Genomic DNA, 27,407 nt, shown 5'->3' on the forward strand with positions numbered 1-27,407 from the left:
TTATATTCAGTGGGAAGGACAGTGACAGAGACTCAAAAAAGAACCAATTTGAGGGAACTATTTTCCATACTTATTCCAAACACTTAAGTTGACATCTCCCTTTTTCAAATATTTAATTTGGTAGCTGTGGAAAAGGGCTGTTTCAAGAACAGAAAGAACCATACAAATGGTCAGGTAATTGTTATAAGAAATTATTATTTGATATAAAAATATTCACAATTTCAGAGATTAAACACTGTGGGTTTAATTATTTGTCTTTAGAAGAACATAAAAGGAGAAATAATTTCCTTCATATTATTGCATGTCCAAAAGATACTATGAAATACTGTCTTTAAAAATATTAATCAGAAGTCTGGAATAACAATTACATACATTTTTATCCATGATACACAGTTAGATTAATACACTGTTAATTGCCATCGTAACCATTAACACATATTAACATACTGGCAATCAGCTGATAACAATGTATTATAATGAAAAGCAGTATAAGTAGGTTTAGAAATGTTGAAGCATTTTAAGCTTTTGAAAATACGTAAGGGGGGGGGAAGTATAAAGAAATCATAACCATTAAACAAACAGTTTTATGGATTTTTTTCTTCCTTAGGTAAAACTTTATTTAATATTGTGACCTTTTTCACCTATTTCACCAGGATTTTTCTTTTAATAATTTTGTTCTTTTTTTCTTATATCTACGTAAATTTTGAATGCTTTACTTATTGCTGAATTAAGAATTACTATTGCTATATTCATAATACATTTTTATACAAACGATGATCTGCATCTCAGTGGTTCAAGTGTAGCTAATCAAGAGAATGATCCTGTACAGTGATTGAGCCTTGCACAGTCACAATCAAATCAACAAAAAAACTGATCAGCTGAGTGGTAATTTTTATGGAGTACATTTGCAATTTGGACATAGATTTAGTTCTTCCTAGTCACTACCGAAAACTTATTGCTTTGTATCGTGGGCTGTTAAAAGAAAGAACATTCAGTCTAAGTTTTTATTTTTTTGCTAGAATTTTCCATGTTTGAAAGTTTAATGCTTCATCAGAAGACTGTGTTTTGTATAGTGTTTTTCTGGCAAACACTTGTTCACTGAGTTATTTGAAAGAAAAAGAAGAGCATATATCCTTGAGAAGACAAAAAACCCACCCCCAAATTTAAGCTTGTTGACAAGATTCTGTTTCAAATGGCTTAATCTGGGGAGCACACATGAATTGTTTGGGTTTGAGCTCAAAATCTATCATATCGCAGAAAAACAAACCCAAACCTGCAAAAAACAGCCTATATATTTTATTACACAACTCTGTCTTCATTTAATGTAACACAACCAATGCATTAGTAATTTAGAATTTAATTTGGAGTTAGTTTAATAAAAGAAAGCACTGCAATCATGAAAAGCTGGAATGCCTGGTAGAATGTCTTTACCATAAATGGAAGAAAATAATAATAAATTTTGTTAAACTTGAGTGATATAACTCTCACCATGAAAAATCAGTACATTTTATACAGTGTACACTACTGATTTTGCTATATACAGCAAATTATAGACATATAATTATTTTAATTGACACACATACTTATTTGTAGGGTATAAGTGTATGTGAAATAGGTGATAATAGGTCAACAATGCCACTAACTGCACATAGCTCTAAAAACTAATAGAAAAGAACCACAGAAAAAATATCTAAACACACCCACCAGGAAATATCAGCAAGATTTTTTACATTTTCATTAGAGGTAATGAATACTGCTGCAAAATATTTTACAGAGGAAACACTGGGATCTGAGAGGATTGCATTCATTCATTCATTCACTCAGTGACTATGTGATGTGTAGATACCTGACCCAGAGCACTCAATCTAGCAACTGGTCTTGCAACTTACATAAACCTATGTCATGTAAGAGGAAGTATGAAACTAGAGGAATGTCCACAATGTCTACAGCAGAAAAACCATAGCCAAATTTTACAAGCAGCTCTAAAAGAACCTACGAAGAGACACTGTGTGTGTAATAAAGTTGTACTCTTTAGAGGTAATTCAGTAACAAAAACTAAAGCCTCATATAAATCTCCAAAAGACATCTGAAATAATAATAAATTATATAATTTTCAGAGCTATCAATGTGATAATACACACATATGCACTCTTGGGCCTTCCCAAAGCTGTGAGAAGTTCAGGAACAACACGGTTCAATAGACTAAAAGGAACAAAAAATTCACTGGAAACATACATAAATAAGTAACTATCAAAAAGAAAGACAGGAAAAGTCTGAAAAATTTAAACAGTCTAGGAAGAAAAGAAATAGAAAAAACGTTATAGTAATTTAAAGGGATTGTAAGTTTTGTGATTTAAAGTGTTAGAGCTGTACAGATACATATTGTGCAATATTGAAATGATTCTGTTCTCATCACCAAGGCTGTTAAATGACAAGCACTAAGCAAATGCATTTCAGCACATATTCAGTGACACAGACATGCTGTTGTTTTCCTAGCTTCATTTGCACCACTAGAAAACACTCATTCTACAGCTGTGAATTGGTGTCTGTGGATCTTGTTCTTCCACAAAGATTTCTGAGCAATTGCCTCAACAAATGCTACTGGTGAGCTCGCCAGCAGTCCCGTCAGAAACCCAGCTCAGTGAAGCACTCTGTGAGCAAGCAGCATTTATACTGTGAACACAATCATTTACCTACACCACACATTTCATATCTTGTTAGGTCTAACTTTTCTGGATTTATCATGGAAGCTCATGTTTAACCATAAAACATTACAATTTAAAAAATCTTTATAGAGGAGAAAGGAAAATTAGTAAATACCAATTCAGGAATATAAGCAAATCCTTTCAAGATTCCAGAATGATTTGAACTGGAATGCACTCAAAGGCATATTCTAGGCAATATGAACAGATATCCTAAATAAGTTGTGTTCCTAACCTGGCATACTAGCAGCTCAGTTCTGTCTTTACAGGCATATCTATCCTGAAAGCTTTGTGTATAGGTTCTATCATCTTCATTAAGGAACTACCCATATGGAATGGCAGAATGTGGGCTGACTATAAATGGAAGAAACTAATGTATCAATACAAATAATTTAAAATGCAAAAGTGAGGTGCCATCAGTAGTTTTTACAAGGACAGGATGCCTTCTTTTGAGTATTTAGTGACAATATACGAAACAAGCTTTCAACTTATGATTTTTCCCATATGTCCATATTTCCTTAGTCTGAATTTCCAGAACACTGCTTCTCTTCCATTGCAGCACTAGGCAGTCAGAGAAGACAAACTCCTGATCAAACAGCTATTTCAAACGCTTTCTACAAAAATGTAAAAAACAGTAAGAACCCAACTTAAAAAGACGAAACTGCCTTGTATTTTGAGCCAAATAAAAATAATTCCTAGTTCATTAGTGATCCCCTCCCCCTTCCTGAGTACGTGACATTTATGTCTCCCCATTGATTGTGGGGGTCACAGCCAAAGAATCTGACTTTCAGTTTTGCTTATATGCATTGTCACATATGCAGATAGCTTAGTCAAAGGATTTCTATTTTTTTTTATTCTTCTTGTATTTTGTCCTCTGGCTGAAGAACCTAACAATCAAAAACCTCATTTATATTGAGAATAAAAAAATACCCACAGCTTTAACAATTGGTTCTAAAAATCAATAACCTAAAAAGTTCTTCCAACCGCTTGGAGAGCCTGTTAAAAAAGATGCTCTGCTCTTCCTGTCCTAGGATAATTAGTTGAGTCCTTGAAGCAGTTACCAAGTCTGGTTTTTGTTTGCTCTCTGATCTCTAAACTTGACTCTTCTTTTCTCTGTCTTTATGTATTTTCCCTACAAAAATAAAAATTGGGATTCCCCTATGTTCCTAGATGACATCCTAGTTTAATGATCATCAACCATTATTGTAATTTTATGGATAAACTATGAGAGTTCTGAAAATTCCATTTGATTGTGAAGATTTAGCTGTAAATTAATCTTTTTATACTTAAATGCTATTTTTTAATTGGCTTATTATGAAAAATTCCTTTATAAACACCCACACAAAAACTCAGGTAATTCTGATAGGACATAATGTTAAAATCCATACATGTTAATAATAATAACAATAACAATAATAATAATGATAACAATAATAATAGAGCCCTTTCTCATAGTACAAATGTGATTATTTTAACTCGCTCATACCAAGACTCCTTTGTCTGGATTGATCTCCATTACCTGTCATTGACCAATCACCATTTCCCCAATTCCGAGAAGACCAACGTGCAAGCAATCTTGTCCTCCCTTAAAGGGACACTGTCAAGTATTTTCATAGTGATTTTGCACTTGGTTTCCACTCTAACCTTGCTTTTTAATACATTATTTTAGGCAGAAATAAGTTGGGTTTTTTTCCTACATGTTTTCTTCCTTCTGCTCCTTTCATGGAGCATTAAGCTAATGTGAGTCTGCCCTACTAAAAAATACTTACTTGTTTGTGATCAGTGTCATCACAGCTGTCAGCACAGTTCTGGGAACAGGATTTATTAGTTAACTTGTGCTCTCTCTGCTGGCTGGCTGGCTTTGCAGCAGCAGAACAAAAATATTGTGTATAGTCATGCACAAAGAGCAGCTAGCTGTATTTTAGAAAAGAAGAAATCTGGAACTTGGAACCCACCTTCCCAACCAGATTATACTAGAAAAGAAATGGTTTATACACAAACTACTTGACAGTATCCCTTATTTTTTCAGATTATATAACCCCAAAATGATGAGGCACTCATGATGGAACAGACCTACAAGATCACCTAATCCAGCCTACATCCACAGCAGGAGTGAGTGCGTATTTCCTAGTGATAAGTTAATCTACTTTCAAACCTCTGTAAGCTTCTTTCCCTTAGTTTTCCTAGATCTGTTTATAGTATTCTATAGCATAACTTCATGTCACTTTATTACAATACTGTAACATGTCACAGTAATATGATGGGATGATAAAATGTAGCCCATGAAACAAACCCATTATCGGAGTCAAGCAGAAGCACATAGCAGTGTGGACAACAGCTAGCAGCTTGCCAAGTGATATGTTTGTCACCTAAATGAGAAGCATCTTTGCACTGCATCCAGAAAGCAGCACCTTGCTATTCTGTTCTCTTCTTTTGTCTTATAATGAATGGTATTTGTTATCTGCACTTTGAAAGCACTCTTGAAACTCAGTTGTCTGTCCTCTCTCCTGAAGAAAATAAACTTAAGTATTTGAAAAGTGAAAAATAATTGAATTAAGAGGAAATCAAATTCAACACCCCAAGCATGGCAGCTTCTATAGGACATGCTATTTATGGGAAAGTTTTCAAGGACATAATTTATCTACTTAACACTACATGACAATACTGTAATTTCTCTGCCAAAAATAAGGGAATACGTTATACTGCTAATCTTGTTGATCTGTTTCCTGAAGGTTATGAGTATTCTTGAGCTCTTGATGATCTTTAACAACCATCCTATGTTGAAAGCGTAACTATGACACTATTCATTGCACCAGTGTCTTATGAACTTCACAACAGTGCCCAACAGCACACAAAAGTCTTTGGTAAGTTTGACTGACTCAGACTCAACAAAATATTTGAATATTTCAAGCAGAAGAACCCAAGACTGCAGAATTCCAATTAAGAGGTTTTTCAACCCTGAATGTGATCATCTTCATAGGCACTTAAGATTTTTACTTTTAAATTATCCAGATTCTTCATTGCAGGCAGATCATATGTCTATAAGATTTAGAGTAAAGTATTTCTCCAAGTCTCTTTCAGAGCACAACCTGATAGTCAAAATCAGAGCCTGATTCACACTGCTTGAAGTGTCTCTGAAAACCTGAAAATTAGGAGCTATAATTTTATTTTAAAACTTAGCAGGCCTAAGTGATAACCTCTTTATTTAACAGTTTGTTCTTGGCCATGTAAATGGATTTAGATACCTAATTCCTATTTGTCCAGTTAGGTATCTTTGAGGATATAGGTGTTAGTTTTTAAGACACTCATGGAAAATGGGTAATGCACAGCTCAGTAAGACTAAAGGGTTCAAAACTACACCTCCGTCTTCCACAAGTTTTCTCACATCAGAGTATAAATTATAGTAAGGGAGCAGAGATTTAATCTGCCTGTTGAGTTTCATCATCCAGCAAGCAAGGCATTTATTAGTAAGGGAGTCTAGGGGAGGTCTGAGTTTCAAGGCTGGTCCCCAGGACAGCCTTTTAAGAGTCAGTGGGTAAAATACAGAGAGCTATTCAGTGATTAGATCACACAGTCCTCCTCTTTCCCTCCGCTCTCTTCTGGTGAGCCTGAAAAAATGTCTCCTCACAGGGCCACAATGTTTTAGATTCAATGGTGAGGTCAGCCTCCTTCCCCAGGCAAAACGCTGTGAACTTAAGACAGGCTTCATGATTCTTCTGAGATTACGTTGAAGCGTTCAGTCTTAAATTAAATCCCATGCTAGATTTGCCTAATCAATGTTTTTATGATTTTTTTTTTTAAACTAAGGTTGTGGCCTGAGGTAACCCTACCGCCTTTTGGGAACCATAATTCAACTAATTATTGATTAGTTTAATATCTCTGCAAAAGCAGAATCTTCCATATCAACAGGCACATCAAAACATACATACAGACAGTGTATGCACTCCCACGACATCTTTAGCCTATCATTCTCAACCCAGTAACACTGAAAAAGTCTGACAGCATCAGTTCACTTTTTTCTTATTAGTACCTCACTAATTCAGAAAACAACATAATTTGTGAATTTAATCCAATAAACATATCGAAATTATTTGTTGCTTTTTTCAAAGATCCAATGGGTAGGTTAAATTGTCTTCAAGACCTAAGAAACTTTATTTACTACATATGAGTTCTGGATTTAAATTTTCCCAATGCTAGCTAGAAACATAATTACCTAAGAAATGCATTTGATTCCAGAAACAACTTAACTTCATCGTAACCAATAATCTCTGTTGAAAAACTAAATTTAATTTGGCGTTTGTAAGGGCTCTATCAGAGCTGTAACTATTTCCCAACTTTCACTTATTTCAAATGTCCTGATTGGCAAGGCCCTGTACTGAAAATGTTTGTCTTCTGGAAGAATAATCATATAATAGGGGATAATACATACATTTCAGTCTGCAAACACAAGAATTGGCTCATTTTATGACTAGACCCCAAATACAGAACATAGTTTCCTAAATAGTTTACGAAGCACTAAAATGAAAGCTTTAAAGTAAGATACTATAATGGACAATGCTGAAATGCTATGTAGCATGTACTTAATCACATAAATGTACTTTGTCAGTATGTGATGAGGTGAATTTAAGTGCCTATCTTAATATATCCTTAATGAGATTTTCTGTGGGTTTTTTTTTAATACATGAGCTTTGCAAATGGAATGAGTTCACATATTCCAGAAAAACAAAATTTGAAATGCTGAAGTGCTGAACTGAAATGTATAACTTGATTTTTTCTCAAAAACAAAAACACTGTTGTGAGGCAGGAAAGAATATGTATCTACAAAACAGTTGCTTGTCATTTTTGCAAAAATAGTGATCTTCTGGGCATAATGCAAAACCATGAAAACTCTTTTTCCCCCCACCCCCCAAGAGATTATTTTACCTAAAATTTCACTGTGATATGCTACCACGCATTTCTTAACAGAAGCAAAGACACCTTTCACTATACAAAATTCACAAATAATAAAAAAAGAATAGAAAATATTACCCCTAAGGGAAAATTTATATAGTGACTGTTTTGAAAAATAATTAATTAGTTTCATTCTATACCAGATTTTTTTCATTATTTTTTTTAAAAGGAAACAAAGACCCTGAGTTTTGCTGTCAACAACACATCATGCTTAGTTTTCACTCCTCTCCCTTATAGCACGTGATACCTACCATGTAGCATTCCTATTCACTGAAACAAAACCACTAAAGTAGGACTTTAACTTGAAGACTGACCTAATTATTCTCAGTTGCAAGTGGCCTCTGCCAGAAATACAACAAATTAGTGATTATTAGAAGTTTACATTCTGATTTTCCTGGGTAAAAAAAAAATTATTCAATTCCCAGAACTGCAAACATTTAAATTATTCCCCTACTGAAAGTCAGTGTTTACATTTCTGAAAATAATCAAGCATATTAACTTCCTGTATGCAATCTTCTCACTCTGAGATCTAGATAGCATACAAGAATATATGACTGATTTTTCAGTACTGCTTGTAAAATAAGAGTCTCATACTGCTAGAAAATTGAGCAGGATTTCTTTATTTTTGTATTTTTGTTTTCTTTGACTGACAGACTTGCATTCATTAGCTGTTTCTTTTTGCTTTTGTATCTCCATTATCCCCATTTAACTGTGGATTATTTCAACAGGTAAGTGCTTCTTCCAGTGACTGACGTTAGCACTTACCTGCTGGATACCATATGTCCAGCCTTGCCTTATACGGTCCCTTGCCCACACATTGTGAGCATTCTCTGCTAGTTTATCCACCATAGCTTCTTGAGAGGGGGTCAGTTTGATAAAACTCAGATCCATGGGAGCAGGCTTATATCCACTCAACAACTGATAGCTGTCAAAAGAACACAGAACATGCAGTTACTTTTCAGAAAGAAAAAAATCATAGGAATAGCAAAGGAAAGAAGTTACACATATGGCATGTATGTATCTTCAAACATAAAGAATAATAATGCACTGTCATTTTATTTTGTTTCAGGCTAATTGCATCTCGATGAGATGAAGTAGCTGATAATGAAATCTACCCAGGACAGCCTGAAGCAAAAATGTTTTCAAAGTATTTTAGTTCTTTCTCATATTTAAAGTAGTAGACTAAAATGTTGCTTACCAAAATACCTGTATGAACACTATATGATAAAATACAGTTCACTTAATTCAAACTGCCTAGCAAAAAGGTGCCTTTGAAATTGGACTTACTTCTTTGGAAGTTTCATTTTTTTCACTTTTTCTTCAGCATGCTCATCAGCAATTCCAACATGGCAGCCTAATGCCAGCAGGGTTCTAAGACACAGATATCAGAGAAAAATTACTGCCTGTTTCTATATTCAGAGTTGATGCTCTGCCTATAAATGCTACTACACAACAAATGAGCCATATAGGAAGAACAGCAACAAAACAGATCAACACCAGCCTTTTTGTACATGTAATAAGCTTTCTGACAGCATTAAGAAAGTGTCACAAAATATATCTTAAAACTCCAGTAAAAATATGAGTGGACTACATCAAAATGGAACTATCATACAGTTGATTCCATCTAAATGAAGCATCAGTTGAAAGATTTCCTGCACTTGAAATATATATTTCTACTTCATACTGTTGCTCATACTGCTTTTATAAACTCATTCTGCTTTATATAAAAGTCTTTTTATGTTATGTTATTTACTTCAAAGCTCAAGAAAGAAGAAAAGGCAGGAAATGTCACTTGTTATCCTTAGAATGTGTCTTCTTTACATAGAGAGGCTGTTATTCAGAGATTTTAATTGGATCTGGATTTTGTTAAGACATGCTGCTGCAGAGAGGACTGACAGCAGAATGCATGACAGTCATTACGTCAAAACTGCCAACCTAATGCTTGATAGAGATATTGCACATTAATTCACTTCAGGGAAAAGCATTCAAGCCAGACATGGTGTGTCATGTACCACAAGGCTTCTACCACAGAGCCACTGATCCAGGCAGCCAGTTCTGGCCTGACTCTGCAAGAAAACAAACACTCTCGACATAACCTTACAATCAGGTTGACAATATTAGTTTTGTTTCTGATTACTTCAGACGCCTCTTCCTTTCCTTACAGTCACACTATCCAGCAGTATAAATCTTAAGTCTCATTCATCTCCAGGATTTCATCTGTAACTCATCAATTATTTTTTCCTGCATTTAAATTCAATTTTGTGTAATCAAGGCTTAGTTTCTTTAGCTTATATGCATTACTGAAATATTGACACTGAAATGAAAAGAAACCCTGCACAGAGGTCTGAAACCACTTTGGAGTTGGATCAGTCTCTCAAAACCTCAGGATGCGACCCACATCTTTGACTGAAACTAATTACGCAGAAGAAATCACAGGCATAAACATTGGACTCCGTTCTGAACTTTCACAACATGGAAAAAAGCTGGAAAAGAAGGGGTTTATTTGTTCTTATCTCTTGTTAGAACAATATTTTCTAGCTTTGCTTTGACTATATTTACTGCTTTTGAACTGACTGGTAACAAGAAAAAAAGAAAAATATTAAATATTGTTCAAGCAGTATTTCCCTTGGCAGATGAATCATATGTTTCAAGAAGATTCTTACAGCAATTTTTTAGTGTCAGCTCCATGAAGTAAATCCTACTGTTAGGGTCTGTGAACCTTGATTTAAAGTTAGACAGTAAATAACACAGGAAGAAATTAACAAGCAGTGGCCACCTTCTGCAAAACACATCTGCTAAGAATATTCTGTGCAGCTACGTTTCAATTGGCATAAATCATACCTGATTCCTATGCAGCTCACACCAGCGTAAGTAAGAGAACTTACCTAACAGTGGAAAGTAGTACAGAGGAGCTAACCCCTGGTAACCTGATTTTCTTGTAATGTAAGACAGGAATTTGAACACTTCACTGTCTCTTTCCAGATACTACAAATTCTAATCAGAGAGCCACAGCAAGATAAAAAGGCAGACCATACTGGTAGAACCTGAAAGACTCCTAAAATACTTCACAGCTAAATAAGAAAACTAGATGTGGCTGCATGCAGCCCTCAGCACAATATTTATACATTTAATTATCACACACAACTGAGTAAACAGGTAGAAACCAGTGTCAGTCACAAAACAGTGATCATCAAAAAAACCTCAACAAGATCAAACTATAATATATACAAACACTAATGCACAGAAACAGTATGGGCAAGCATATTTTAATCCCATTACATTATCCGAGGTAACTCATTCTTGAATCTTGATATTTCATTTAGTGTATCATTTTTACAGCTCATAAAAACATTTAATAATACTGAAAAAAAAAGTACAGTGATCAAAATATATTGACAAGAAATGTTGTGTCAGGTAATATGACTCAGAACCTCCTTGTTTTCCGCTTCTGTCATCTAATAAAGCTGGCAGCAAAACTGGCAACAAACCAACAAAACCAATTAAATTAAGATGTCTTGCAACTACTTCAAAGTCTGCAATATGCAGTGTGACACAAATTGTAAAGAATATAGAGTACAGTTGACCAAAAGTAGTTTTGAAAGAACATTTTCTTTCTTAGCATTCTTTCCCCATTGAGGTTGACTCCTAACAGACTAGAAACATCTAGTAAAGAACTAGTCAAAGTAGCTGGCATAGTTTTTAATTATATAGTACAAATATTCCCTGAAAAGTAATATCATGGGCAGATAGTCATCCTTTGCTAATAGTCTGAACAGGAAAAAGCAACTATATTTAACAAGAAAAAGTGGCTGGAGAACCACATACAACACTGGGCATTTATCAGTTGGAGAAACATTTTAATATGTTGGCTAAATGCAATGCTATATATGGAAAAAAATCAGAGAATCATAGAATGGTTTGAGTTGAAAGGGATCCTTAAAGATTATCTAGTTCCAAGCCCCTACAGGGGCAGGAACACAGCCCACTATACCAGGTTGCTCAGAGAGCCATCCAACCTGGCTTTGAACACTTCCAGGGATGAGCCTTCCACAACTTCCCCGGTGCAACTTGTTCTAGTTTCTCACCACCTTCATATTAAAGAATTTCTTCCTAATGTCTAACCTAAATCTCCCCTCTTCCAGTTTTGATCCATTACCCCTTCTCTTCTCACTACAACCTCTTGCAAAAAGTGCCTCCCCAGCTTTCCCGTAGGCCCCCTTCAGATACAGGAAGGCTGTTATAAGGTCCCCCAGGAGCCGCCTTCTTCTCCAGACTGAACAGCCTGAACTGTCTCAGACTGTCCTCGTAGGAGAGGTGCTTCAGCCCTCAGATCATCTTTGTGGCCCACCTCTGGACTTATTCTAACAGCTCCACGTCCTTCTTAAGTTGGGGGCTCCAGAACTGGACACAGTACTCCAGGTGGGGTCTCTCGAGAGCCAAGTAAAGGGGGAGAATCACCTCCCTTGACCTGATGGCTATGCTGCTTTTTATGCAACCCAGGACACAGTTGGCAGCTCATGTCGAGCTTCTCATCCACCATCACCCCTAAGTTCTTCTCCTTAGTTACACGAATAGATTTTCAATGCATTCACAGCAAACTAAGAACTCACACCTTCTTGAATGACAAAGTTGAGATAAGGAATTGTATCTTTGTGAGCCAGTTAACTAGATTACTTGAACAAACCCATTAAAATCTCACTGAAATTTCCTGGCTCACCTGGAGAGCTTCTGCAACAGTCATACATCGAACTGCTCACCCACAAAAGGAGAGAATGCCTACTACTGTTTTGTGGCAATAGGCACAGATGAGATAGAAATAGCAGCAAGGTGTCCTGAAGCAAAGCTCATAATTAATCACATCCAAAAAAAAAATCTACTGGACATCAAAGTGTGCTTCATGAATACAGACAATAAAAAGCAATGAAAAAATACATTTAATTAAAACAAATAAGAAGCATTTTTTTCAAAACTTGGATCTATTTCTTTCCTCCAAACTAGATGAAAACTGCCTGAGTTGCCATTTCATAATCAGCATTACAACAATATTTCTAAAATTCCATACACAAACTCTAAAGTCACATGTCAAATTATAATTCTGGAAATTGCAGCTCCGTCAGAAACTCTCACTATAAGCTTCACAAAATTTTAGCAACTTACTTCAGTGTTTCAAGTGACATTTGCAAGTTATAATTTCTTTCTTGCTCTGGTAATTTTGAGAACTCCACTAAGCACGGGTGTTGTCTTTTGTTGTCATCTCTAACCTGAAAAGACAGTAAAGAAATAAGTTTAACATATCTTAAAATCCAAAGTACTTAGAGCAAATCATGTCACAATTACTCAAAATGAACAACACTTTAAAATAAAGAGCATGATCATTCTGCTCAACTAAAACAGGATTTCCACTTGCAAATAAACTTCAGATTTGCAGATCTCAAGTGGAATAGATGCTAACTCATACAGTTCATTATACAGATGTTCACAACAAATATGCAAAGTTCAAGAATAGTGCAATCTATGTTATGCCTTGACATAAAGCCATAACAATTAATCTTCAGCACCATGTTCGAAAAATTATGCATCCAGTTTTTATAAATATGTTGATATGAATAGTATTCAAGTCCTTACCCTGCAACAGTAACAATATAAAGGATAAATCTACCCTCTTAATTTCGAAAAAGGTTGTTTTTTACTTATGTTCAGTAGTATACAAGCAGAATAGAAATGTTTAGCAGTCACAACAAGAACATCAATTTACTTTTTATTTTATTGACAGCAGATTCACAAAGACTATAATTTACAAAGTCTTGCATTTTATAAGCTTAAAAATTTTATCAAAGCTATTTTTAACCTGCACTACCTTCCATATAGTTTAATCTAATACTGGCCATAACTATGAAGAACAACCTAAGAGGCTGGGATAAGTGAGCTTTCTATTGCTCTCAGCTGTGCATCTTTATGGTGCTAACAAAATCTACAAGATTATGTATTGCCAGAGGGCTTGATAACAAACATTAGTTTGCAAACATTATCTAAAAAATCCCAATAGAAGTGTCAACATTTGTTCAGCTGAGACTACTTTTTTACACATACACTAAATCTCTTTTGTGTGCATCTTTCATGGACCATAAGACCACCATTTATATTAATCTTTAAAGCTGGAAAGTTTTTTAAAAATAGCATTGTTGACAATTTTTGATCAATCAGATAATCCTGCTGGAAAATAGAACGATAATACTTGAAGTTAAGAAGCCTACCTGTTAAACTTTTTCTAAATTGCTCTTTACTCATTTGGTGAATATATAGAATGGCTTTTAAATTATTTTAGCCAAAAATGACCAAGGCAAGAATTGTCAGTGAAGTGGTCCAAATAAACTTAATCTTTTCTAAACAGCTTGATCTCGTTTTTACACAGAATTAGATTTTATGCTTAAAAAGAATAAGAAAGTCAGTGGCATGAAATTTCTGACTTTCAGAAAAATAATCTATCACACTTAAACTGATTGATTGCCTTGCATATTGCACCAAATGAAAGAGTTTTTCTTTGGATATTTTAACATAAATGTATTAAAATGAAAATACTCCAACATAATGGCAATCAATCCATATGTAGTATCTAAGACTACACTTAGATAGACTGACAATGTTTGGACATAAACATTGTGTGCTAGAGCAGGGGAAAGAAAAACAGTCATCTGCAAACTGTAATTTAAGTTTAAAGCTTCTCTAACTTCAAGTCCTGAGTATAATCTTATAAAAAAGCCTCAGATTTTTCTAGATAATTTCTGAGTAACATATTTTTGCACTATAATCTAAACACGTAATAATTATCAAATTGAGCAGCAGTCATTTGTTTCTGGTTTGGATTTAAAAATATTTACAATCTCCACAGGATATTTATCTTAATTTGATGGGATTAATGTTCTTTACAGACACTGAAAATGTTTACTTGCAAATTTCTTTCGAAGACCTATGATAATTTGCATTAATAAAGGTTCAGTATATTCTGCAATAAGAACAACTACTTTAGATCTGTGTGCAGCTAGTTTAAATCTTGGACATAAGGTGTTTATTTCAGAATTCCAATGTTAATTTAATTTGCCCTAGTGACATCCTCTTCACTCTACAGCTGCCATGTATAAATACTTCCATTATATATTCAATGTATTTTGTAGGTTGCCTTCCAACCCCTCTTTTTTTTTTTTTCTGAGCACAGTATAAAAACTTAATGTCTTGTAAATATCTTAGAGGAATGGTAGAACTCTTGACACCTATCAGTTCTTAATTTTTTGACTGGTTTTAAGTGTGCAGCAAAGTTTAATAGAAACTAAGATATGCAGATGCATCTGATTATTTCAAGCTGGACACCTAAATGTCACTCACATTCAGACTTATAGCGAAGGCAATTAAAAATGCCCTTGATTTAGCTACATTAGCTTCTTTCTGCTGTTATATATATAAAATGCAGTACTAATATCATACGCAATACTGGGTATCACTTTGGCAATATACACACAAATCTGATTAAACAGATATGTAGGAGGGAATAACAAATGCAATCTACACTAGATTTTTTTTAATAATCCAGAGAGATGCTTAAATCTACACATTCTTTGTTTTTTAATATTTAAACTTTTTTACTAGGTAAAAAAACACTTTTTCAGAAAAGAAAACTACTAAATACAATGCATCTTGCTCTGAATTAGAAAGACTAAATCTAACTAAGATTAGAGCACTTGTGTGTGCATCTAAGCCAGCTGATTTCTGTTTCATGTCTTCCCTCAATACTCAGTAAGTGCAGTGCACCAATTCAGGTAACCAGAATTGGGAATGGTGGCTTAAATTGATGAAATAATCTGTGAGAAACCACTATGATAAAGGAGTTAATCTCCAGAAGATGACTGGCATATACTTTGCCACTTTCCCAAAGTCAGCACATCCAACCATAGAACATTAGAACAAGAGAAAGCTGACATTTATTACCAAGTTTCATTCTGAATAGACCTACAACATTAATTGCTGTTTAACTTGATACTTACAATGTATTGTATAAATTAAAATAGTATTCAACTGTAGAATTAGATTCTCAATGGTAAGTAATGGTACACTAAAAGTTTCTGCAGATTGCTTCACAGCTGGTGTGATTACACCACAATTAAAATGTTTCAACACATTAATTTAATGAAGCTTTACGTTTGATTTGGTGGGGAAAGCAACAACAAAAAAATTAGAGATCTTCTCTGTTAATCAGATCTTTTTAAGTACTGTTGTATGCTACATAAAATGTACTACCTATACCCAGTTACATTCAATCTGTAATCTGAACTCCTCAGAAGTCCACAGCTATTTCATTAGGAAAAAAAAAACAAAACAAACATATACATTTCTATACATGCAGACATGTTTTTATGTTTACATCTAGTATCTACTGAATGTTTCTATATACTCTTCACAGTAATAGTACTTCATAAGCACTACCACTTGGGATCCAAATAATTAGTTTGTATAATATTTTAATGATTGATTTTTAAAATATAGTTAACGAAATAGAATCATATAATCATTATGGCTGGAAAGGTCCTTAAAGATCATCAAGTTCCAACCCCCTGCCATGAGCACGGAACCCTACCACATAGAATCATGAAGGTTGGAAGAGACCTTGGCTGCATTGTGTACCAAAGCCAGAAGCCACATTTTTTTTTTCATCATACTCCATGAAAAGTAGTATAGAGATAAGAAAACAGGTATTGGAGCACCTAGTACACACATGAGCCTGAAGAAGTGGAGAGAAGTAAGAAGGGAAGCAAATTTAATGGCATTTTATATAAGCAACACTCTTTTGTCATGAGAAATAATTTCAGGACTTCTGAAAGAGTTTTGTCAGTCAGTATATATGAGAAGAACTGCTTTTATTGGCTGTCTCCACCAGGCAACTAAACTTCTTGCACCAAGAACAAACAGAAGGTGAAAAACTATATGCTCTTTGTGCTGGAAGTTAGACTGACTGAAAATTTCAGCATCAAACAGGTTTAGTACCAGAATTTTGAGTCAGAAATGCACAAGTGCTCTTGGCTTCCATCTGCTTGTGGTGGAAAGGGTCTAAAACCTTACTAATTGGACAGGCTGGATGCGTGTATTCTTTCCTGGGTAAAAGACTGGCTGGCTGGCCAGGTTCAAAGAGTTGTGATGGAGTTAAATCCAATTAGCAGCCAGTCACAAGTGGTGTTCCCCCACTGGTGGGGCCAGTTCTCTTTAATATCTTTATAAATGATCTGGACAAGAGGACGAGTCCTTACTGTACCCTCAGTAAGTCTGCAGATGACGCCAAGCTGGGTGGGAGCAATGATCTGCTGGAGGGTATGAAGGCTCTGCAGAGGGACTTGGACAGGCTGGATTGATGGGCTAAGGCCAATTGTATAAGGTTCAACGAGGCCAAGTGTCAGATCCTGCAGCTGGGTCTCAAAAACCCCATGCAACACTACAGGCTTGGGGAAGAGCGGCTGGAGAGTTGGCCAGCAGAAAAGGTTCTAAGCATCTTGGTCAACAGTCAGATAAACATGAGCCAGCAGTGTGACCAAGTGGCCAAGAAGGCCAACATCATCTTAGCTTGCATCAGAAATAGTGTGGCCAGCAGGACTAAGGAAGTGATTGACCTTGTATTCGGCACTGATGAGGCAACACCTTGAATACTGTGTTCAGTTTTGGGTCCCTCACTACAAGAAGGAAATCTTTGTGCTGGAGCAAGACCAGAGAAGGGCAATTAAGCTGATAAAAGGGTCTGGAGAACAAGTCTTAGGAGGACTGGCTGTGAAAACACTGATTGATTAGCCTAGAGAAAAGGAAGTCCAAGGGAAAACCTATCACTTTCTACAACTACCTGAAAGGAGGCTGTATCAAGGTAGGGGTCAGTCTCTTCTCCCAGGTAACAAGAGGTAGGATAAGAGGGAATGGCCTCAAGTTGTGCCTGGGAAGGTTTAGACTGGATATTAGGAAAAAACTTCTTCACTGAAAGGGCTGTCAGGTACTGGAACAGGCTGCCCAGGGAAGTGGTAGTCACCATCTCTGAAGGTATTTAGAAGATGTGTACATGTGGTGCTTAAGGACATGGTTTAGTGGTGGACTTGACAGTTCTAGGTTAATGGTTGGACTTGATGATCTTACAGTTCTTTTTCAACCAAAACAATTCTATCAGTCCAATATTAGAAGGATGGAAAATAATGCAGTCCCATTAGCTCACTGAAACCGATATGCTGAATAATACTACATAATTAACAGAAAATTAAGTTGGAAGATACATACTGGTCCATACTGCCAGCCAAGTTCAATCTTATTCATAACCCAAAGTTCATGGATGTTCTCTGCTAATTTTTCTCTAATTCTTTCCAGATGAGGAGGCAAAACAATCTAAATGGAGAAGACAGAAAGAGACTGTTACAAATAATTTGCTTGACAGTGCTACCCAAATTTTCATAGCAGATAAAATTTGTACAAACCTGATCTCTCAACTAAACCTAAATTATCATTCAGTTCTTACTCACCAAACTGAACAAGAATTCTTAGATCAGCAGAAATACTTTAATCTGTGAACATAAAAGTTCTGGAGTTTGTCCAGCAAGAGAAAAGAGTTTAAAATCCAACATCTCCAAATGGCCTGGAATACATTCCTGACACCTATGTAGGAACTACTCAAGTCAATACTATGTCTCCACTTAAAAAATGCTAAAAATCTCTACAACCAAGGTAATGTTGTGAAAAACAACATTATGACCTGAACCTCACAACAGCTGCTTAACAGCAGCAAAAAAATATATAGGTTATTATGACAGGTGAGAAGTGCAATTAGCATAGCACATCACCCTATCTCCAAATCAACTCTGCTTTTCCTTAGAAACCAGAGACCTCAAATACATAGTGCTGTGAATCATGCCAATATTACCCTAAATGTTGGTGTTACAGAAGAATAATTACATGACTCATGCAGAATGCTGTATTTAGTGTTTAATGACAACAAACTAGCAGGTATGTTCTATTTTTTTCTGTGTTTGGGTTTTTTTTCAGGAACAAGTTCCTAAATATGGTAAAATCTGAGCACATAGCATGCAAAAATTTATATCATCTCAAACTCTGGTCAAGTGTAAAATGAAGTCTTGTTAATTGTGATCAGAGAGGGAACTCTTTGGTACCAAAGAAATAGTGCTTTTTTGCAACTATGTGAAAAAAAAGAAGATAACTATAACTTCTGTTCATGCCATTTACTGCCAACAGTGAGTAAAATGCCCCTCTCAGTAACCTTCAAGTCCAGTAAAGCATTAGAGTTGAAGCTGGTCCAAAAATCTTATAATAAAAAAAAAAACTCTTCAGTAATTTGAATTAAATAATACTAAGAATGTCTAATAATAGAACAAGAAGTTCAAATATTATTTTTTGCCGACTCTAATGTTAAGGGTAAAACTTTATTATAGTATTTGGGATCTGAAAGGCACGAAATTTCTAGTGAGTGCTGTAAGGTTTTTATGCACCACTTTTCAGCTTCCGAAAATCCAAAATCCCAAGAAAAGCCTATCCAAATCCCAAGAAAAGACAAGTTTGAGAGAAAGTGCAAATTAAATCAAATGTGAAATAACACAGGCCTATAATATCTGCATTTAAAAATTAAAATGCAATCTTATAGTTTTCATACCTGGCTAGTATCTACAGGAACTGGAGTGAAAGCTGCTTGTGACAGAGAGACAGTGGGACCCAGTAGGTCTTTTGTATAGCTACGATCCTGCTTGTATTCTCTGCTTTGCTCCACTTTCAGCTTCTCTTTGGGTAGGACAGCTTCAAAGCAAGGGGCATATCCAGGAGGAGGAAGGAACTTGAACTCTCCATGGCGACCTCCAAGCAAGAAACGTACCCTGTAAACATCAGAGTTACTTTAGATAACTTAGACACCTCTGGTGTCAAACCTAATCAGTTTGTAAGCCTAACAATTATTGAATGCTGTTTTGTTTTTTTTTAAGGAAAAAAACAACTAAAATTCAATGTTGCAGCTTATTTGCATTGTTTACAGTCAAACTTTTTCTAACTAGTGCTGGAGCTTATGAAGTAGGAGGTCCAAAAAACACTGGGAAAAGTAAACAATTTTTTATTTTAGTCAATTTCCACTGCCATAAAAGTATTCTAGATCATGAGACCAAAAGAGAAGACACTGAGAGAAAAATCAGTTTACTTTGTATACCTATGAAGTAAGAAGCAGACTTTTGAGTCTGAGAAGGCAGAGATTATAAACCAGAGTAATCTAGGAACCACCTCTGAACTCTCTTCACTGAGGGGTTCCCCATTCTGTCTCATTTGAGAAATGAGCCTGAAAACTCCATGGAATACCATTCTTTCCTTTCTCTCACAGAACACTAAATCATTAGGATACAATTTTAAAAGTCCCATATTTTCTTCCCTAAAACATATACTTGTCATGTTAGTAGAGTCTACGGAAAAGCATTATTATATTAATTACAAAATGGTGAATTTGTATTTTTTTTTTTTTTAAACTGAAAAATTCAATTAATTAGGTAATTATGAAGGAGCACAGAAAATCTTCCCAGAACAACATTGCCATCCAGAAGGAATCAAAAAACTCCAAAAAAACTAGCCTTTGTCTCTTTTCTGTTTACTGAGTATAAGATTTTTGTCAATGTTAAACCAGAACACTCTCCAAAAATCCACTAAGCACATGAATAATATTTGTCAAATACTTCTCTCTTGACAGAGATAAAGCATGCAGGTTTATCATTTTGCATTTCGTTGTACCTCTCATATTACCCAAGACAAAGTCTAAAGAAGTGCAGTGCATTATGTATCTAGAATGAGGGGCTGATATGTCCACTGTGCGATGGCTCTTGGCTTCTGTAGCATTCACCACAGTCTTTGAGTGATTCCTCACAGACCACTGCTCTGATTCCAATAGAAATCAGCTCTCAGCATTTACCTTTGCTAGTCCTGATAAAGTTGTTCCCCTCACTGGAATATCACATGACCCTTTTTAATATATTGTAGTCTCAAACTATTTAATTCATGGAAGCATGGTGCCAAGTATGGCACCTCAATTGTGACTTGAAATTTTATAGAACAGCAATCAGAATTCAGAATGACAGAATTCATATTAAATTGTCCTGATGAAAAGAAAGTGCAGCACCACCCTTTCTTAAGGTAAGGGCAGGTTACATTGTCAAATAATAATTAATATCACATAACAAATTAATTAAGGCAAATAGATTTTTAATATCAAAGAGTGACATATTTCTTTCTATATAGGTAAAATGCCATCCTGAAGTGAATGTGTAGCAAAATGTCAGCTAAGGAATGACACAGTAGGTATTTATAAGGTCTATCTGCAAACCACCTGAATACACTGGTGTGCTGAAAAACAACAGATGCACTGTCTCTTCAGGACTTCTTTGTAGCTCTCACTACCCAAGCACTGGAACTGTGCCAAAGAAGCAGATGTCAGAAAGAGAAATGAGAGCAAAGGCAGCCAGCAAAATATTCAGTATATTCACATGTAGAGGGGAAAAAAAAAAAAAAGCCAAAACTACATAGGAAAGCCAAAACTACATAGGACACTAACTTTATTCCTGCAGAGAAGCTGACAACCGGGAAGAAGAGGCCATCTATGTTGAAATTCTCAAACATTCCTTGAACTGGCTGACCATTTATCCGGAAAGAGATGCTGGGTGCACTCAGGTCCAAACAGCAGCTAATAACATCATCAGTTCTTAAGAGATGTTGGTTGGGAGAATTTACTGTTCGTGCCACACAGCCTATGGAAGTAAAGCAGAACCATTGAGCAAAACTTTTGAATATCATACAGGTTTTCACAGCAGCCAAAAAAAAGAGAAATAAAATATAGCAATAGAGCTGAAACACATGAATACATTAATATCTAACCTGTAACATCCAAGAGCTGATTTAAGTTTGCAATTTAGTGAATAAAAGCATACAACTGTATCTCCAAAGCTATTTTAATAAACAATAATAAAACATAATTAAATTTAATGTAAGTAAGTTTTTCGGTATATACTGATAAAAGCAGTCAAAATTAAGAAAACTTTTTTTTTTTTCCTCTCACAGGAGTATACATGCAAATTGAAAAGCAAACATTAGTATCTAATATGAAACATAGTACACCTGACTAAACAATGCTTCGTTATTCAAGATAAGGACAAGTATTGTATTTTAAATTATTCAGGAAAAGTAAATCACTTCCTATTATTAAGGGCATATAATGGTACCCTTGCAAACTTGTATATGATATGATATTACTTGGTTTCACAGTCAAATTACAATGCAGCATTTTTCTGGCATACACAAAGACAGCAGCAATTTTGAGGCATATCTACTCAGTAATGTATGTATTTTTCTTCAATAAGTTTTACATGCATTATAAAGGATCCTTCTCTCTTGTGTCAAATTACATTTACACAAGCACACTTGCTTCCCTAGAGAAATAACCTATGCAATAAAGAAATGTAAATGACTGTTTCTGAAATTTACTGCATCTACAACAGACAATTTATGAAAAAAGATGACAGTTGTATAAAAATATCTCTAGACATGTTTTCCAAAAATTAGATATGCAATGTCTGCAAGAGATAAACCATAATGCATATTTAGAACAGAGCATTAACTTTTTAACCATGCTTTCCAACTTCTGTAACATGAAGGAGTTATCTAAAAGTACTATATTTCTAAGAAGATGATGAAGATGGCATGTTTTTAACAGCAGCAAAAATGATACAAGGAAAATCTCAGTAGCTGTTTTGCAGGTAAATTTTCATACACACACTACTAACACTCCCCTCAAGGAAAAATAAAAAAAACACACTACCAATACTTTATATATGGAAAATGGCTTCCTGAGACTACCATGCAATGCATAGACTCTAGGACAGATGCTCTTGTGCAAACTGCCACTCTTGACAGGACAATCAGCAGTTCAGCAGTACAGTGGGGAAAAAGTTTTCAGATGCTCTTGCTGCTCCTTTAAACCCTTTTGAAATAGATGTCAGCTTACAGCTTGGTTGCTGTAAGAATAGTCAGTTCCATTAGCAAAGACAAAGGAATTACATGTAGTAATCCTTAGAACCCCTCACAAACCAAAATATCTATAGGAAACACTGATGAGAAAATAGCATAAGGAATGGCTTTGCAAGGAAACCACCTTCTACCAACTCTATATTCATTCCTGAGCTCACAGAGCACAGCAGAGAATAGCAGAGAAAATACCAAGGACATGAAGGTTAGTTTCAAATAAATCACAGAAAACAAGTTATTTATTGGCAGTGATAACTAAAATCTAAAAGAGCTACCAATGAAGAGTAGATACTTCATTTCCTTAAGGCATACTACATGAGACTAGTTGCCCTTTTAGATGCTAAAAATTAGCCATGCATAGATTATTGGGATAAACGCAGGGCTGACAGGAGAAATATGTACTGGTCTTTGATGAACACATAAACAATCTGACCAAATTATCTAAGTGCCTCTTCTGGCCTTAAGACACTAAAAATCTATGAGTTCCACTTCATATATTAGAAAAATAACCGCAGGACTGAAGAAACAAATGTAAATTAAATGTAATTCTGGTAAAGGCTTGGTCCAGAACAGAAACTCAGTGGTAGAAATTATTACTGCTATTCATTAATGCAGTAAATGCTTCACGCTCAAAAGATTATTTGCAAAATGTCAGTGCAGAGGCTTACCAAGATGTAGCCTGGGATCGTGAAAGAAGAAGAAAGGTCATGATTTTTCACATTCAACTGTTTAAAGTCCTTTCAAGTTTCAGAGGTATGTGTTACATGAGAAAGTCAGTGAAGACAGGAATCTTTTCAAATGTACCAGCCACATCCACAATAGGGATTAACATACATATAATTATTATACCATTAATTATGCATCGTTGTTCCATGGTAATTCTCACTATGCATGAGAAGCAAAGTAGCAGTTACTTTCCTAAGACGCCACTCCAGTCAATATGTTATTACTTAATAATACAATTCATTGCTATTTTGATTAGAAGTATCTTTTGAAATGTAAAACTGAATTCTTTTCCAAGTACAAGCCACGATGCCTCAAAACTGCAAAGACGTTGAATGATACATACGGTTGACTCACTAAAATGTCTCTCTTGTCTGCTATGGAGCTTTAGAAAATTTGCTCATATCTTCATCGTGGCAATAATTGCCAATCCAATGAGCCTAGCCCAGTTTCCAGTAAATTCTAAATCATCACTGCTTGGTTATATCTCAAATCAAAGGAAAAAAATATTCCTCAACAAAGTGAAACCACAGTAGAATTTTTTTTTTTCAAGAAACTTGGGACTATACATGTGTAGGAACATTGTAGGACCATGTGTGTACCATTCCAAATTATATCTGTGAATCTTTTCACAAAAGTTAAACTACATTTAAAAGATTAGGAAAAAGAGAACAAGCTTGCATTCTTATTATTCTGATTTTGCTGAGCTAACCCAGTTTGAATAGAGACTAAGGTACCTGTTGAACGAGCAGTAAATATAAGTACTTCAGATACTAAGCTCAGCTTCCTTTACACTAGAATTTGCACTCAGAAATTACTATTAACTATTACTACTAACAAATAGACCCAAGCTGGGCCTATAACTTTTTAAAGATGAATACCTGACCAAACACACCTTACGCAAACTAGGAATATGATTCTGCAAGTCTCAATGTATGTAAATAAAAAATTCACTACAGAAAATAAACCAGAAAAATATCTGGTTTGAAAATGTATGTCAATGAGCATACTTTAAAATGTTCTTCACCTTTCAAGTATTTCTAAATCGTTCTAAATCTGACAATAATTTGTCAGACTTCATTTTTTGCACCTTTGAAGTTTAAATAAAATCTTTATAGTTACTATGAAAAAAGACACAATACAAACAGAAACAAAACCCAAAAATAATTATCAGGCTGAAACAGAAATTATTATTCCATCTGCATTTACTTTGTATAAAACATTTTTCCAGTATTCATTGTGAACTTGAAACATATTCTGATACAAGGTATTGTCTCTGTATCTTCCTCCTGTCAACTGAAATGTCTGATTCAGTCTGCTGCTGTTGAAATGAAATTCACTGAAATTGTAAACAATGTTCTAGCATTTAAAAATAACAACAAAACAAACAAACAAATAAAAGAAAATACCTGACCACAGATGCAGACCATCGAAGCCATAGGAATACAAGTCATCACCAACCCCATTGCCTCCCCATTCTGCTCCTCCCCCTGGATATGGTGAGTAGCCCTCTGTTGATGCCCAGCCGACTCGTAAATGAGTTGATTCTGCAGTCACAAAGGGCTCTAGGTGGTCCACCATAAGTTCATAGTACCATTTTCTGTATTGGGCAGAGCCTTCACTAATCCCCAAGAAGATGTTAGGTCGCATGCTTAAACAGAAAGAAATGGTTATTAAAAACTTACCTCAGGAACAAAATGAACTACCACAGACTTCTAATTAAACTCAAATTTCATGCTGTTTTTTTGCACAATTAAAATAGTAGATTTTTTTTTCTTTATCCTGGTGAAGAATGCTCTATACAGTTCAAGTTAAAAAGTGTTTCAGGGACTGAAATAGTATCCTCACTCAGATACCAATAATAATAATATTGTGTGTTCAAACATTTAATAGATGTTACATCCCAGAAATAACAATGACAGCCATTCACCAGTAACCAATAGAAATGTAGTAAGGACACACTGCATGTTTAATTTGAGAGAGGAAACTGCATTCTACAACACGGATTATCCATTCAAGAGCACAATATTTACAGACTTCCAAAAGTAAAGTGTAAACCTATTTCAAAATTCACTTGTACCTCTTCCTTATTTATTCCATGTTTTGTACAGCTTAGTTATTTGCAGTGGTTGTACTACCCTTTATATAAATTTTCTGTTCCTCTTGCTTATTAAAGTACCTCACAAGCATACTTGAAAGGCAAAACTATTACTGTGCTTATTCACTATCTAGTTAAATTAACAATATGTGGAGTCATATATTTAAAGGTCATAAAAGAAAAAAAAAATAAAATTATCGTTTTCAAATCTGATTTTGGGGTAATACTCTAATCTAGAATATCACCCCAAAATAATCTGACTCCAGACAATCATCACTGTGACAGCTTCATACTAAAAAAAGCCATTTGACCCTGAATCAAAGCTGTAGAGTACAGAAGTAGCCAAAATCAATGCTAGGTATGTTTCTTTATTGTTTTTTTTACCCATATGGCAAGAAATCTTTCATACTTCTAGGCTGAATGTATCTAGTTTTCACATTCCTCCACTGAATTGAATTATAAATTCTACAAATATTTTCTTCCTGCATACAGGCTGTCTAGTCAACACAAATGTAGCTCTAAGCCAGCCACAAAACGTAGTATGCCTTCTGGTGTAGAGACTACCACAGGTCAAAGGACAGTTGACAAGGGCTGTTAAATACAAGTCAGTGTAAAAACAGACTTTACTGATCTGATTGCTAAAAAAATAATTTGTTTTATCACATAAGACTAACACGCTTTATTTCTAGAAGTATATGGCTTGTATTTTGCCAAAAGTTTAAGTATAGATACTCCTTCCTTATGAGTTACAAGTCAAACATTTAATCCCCTTAAAAATATAAATAAAACCTGTTTGACAAAAGCTACCCTCCAGAACAGTCAAATCCTTTGCAAGTTATTGGTAAGATCACCAACTGAATCTTTTCTGCCTGAACACGGTATCAGTTTTATTATGCCTTGTATGCCTTTGGCCAGACTGCATAATTTAATCAACCCAATTGTCCAACTTAATCTTTTTAAATAGACGTTTGTGAATAGACTTTGCCAGTTCCCTGGAAAAGTATGTTAAATAGCAATATCTTAGAAATTCCTTCACCAACTAATTTTGCTGCAAGGTGTGTATGTTTCATTCTATAACTGTTTTCAAGGTTTCATTGGTCTTTCTGACTTTTTTCCCTTACAAATGCTAATACCCATACCTTAAAATTTCTTCTCATGCATTTTTAACAGAAGTTTTCTTTAATGATTTTAGCTTATCAATTGTCCAAATACATTGCTGACATGAAATGATTCCCAATACACCATCTTTCCATGTCTTATATATGTTGGTGTGTTAATGCATGTGCTGGGGGAAGTCAAGTCACATGTGGTTATGAAAAATATGAGGAAATTTATTAGCTATAAAATTGTCAAGTTCATATCTCATTTAGACTTGAATTTATTTTTACTTGAAAAGGTCTCCTTATAATATACAGCTGTGGAACTTTTATGTTTTACAGCACCTAATAAATCCTATGAACTCTGAATTGTAAGGGCTATTTCTATGTTTCAACTTTCATTTTACCTTAATAACTGAGACTTATTTTAAAATAGACATAAGTTTGAGATAGAGAAAAATCCCACAAATCTTCACGTAAAGCCAGATTATTCTGTCTCTGCATAAATTTAACCTCTGAATAATGTTTACTTGGTAAATATTACTACGCAAGTTTAAGATGTTACTAGCTTCATCTTGTTATTAATGCCTGCTGGATGGCAGCTTCTACAACTCTGCCAAAGTCAAGAAGGGTGAGCACAGTCCCTCACACTGACTGACAATACTTTGAAAGCAAAGTTAGATCTAGACAGAAATTTTTAGAAAGCACTCTACAGTTTCACAGATTTAGAGCAATTTAGAGCAGCTTTAGCTTGCAGCAGCTCTCACT

The 27,407-nt window shown here is 35.0% G+C and overlaps 1 protein-coding gene across 1 annotated transcript in view; it reads right to left on the bottom strand.

Moving 5' to 3' along the window:
* Positions 1-27,407, bottom strand: part of RYR2 (ryanodine receptor 2) — a 375,829-nt gene that overhangs the window by 148,822 nt on the left and 199,600 nt on the right. The window contains exons 21-27 of the mRNA XM_051615046.1: positions 24,854-25,095; positions 21,256-21,448; positions 19,330-19,546; positions 17,949-18,053; positions 12,810-12,913; positions 8,940-9,023; positions 8,418-8,577 (exon numbers count right to left, since the gene is read on the bottom strand). Of these exons, the coding sequence (XP_051471006.1) occupies positions 8,418-8,577; positions 8,940-9,023; positions 12,810-12,913; positions 17,949-18,053; positions 19,330-19,546; positions 21,256-21,448; positions 24,854-25,095 (1,105 nt within the window). The remainder of the gene's footprint in view (positions 1-8,417; positions 8,578-8,939; positions 9,024-12,809; positions 12,914-17,948; positions 18,054-19,329; positions 19,547-21,255; positions 21,449-24,853; positions 25,096-27,407) is intronic.

Source organism: Apus apus, chromosome 3, assembly GCF_020740795.1.
Source record: "Apus apus isolate bApuApu2 chromosome 3, bApuApu2.pri.cur, whole genome shotgun sequence".
Lineage (NCBI taxonomy): Eukaryota > Metazoa > Chordata > Aves > Apodiformes > Apodidae > Apus > Apus apus.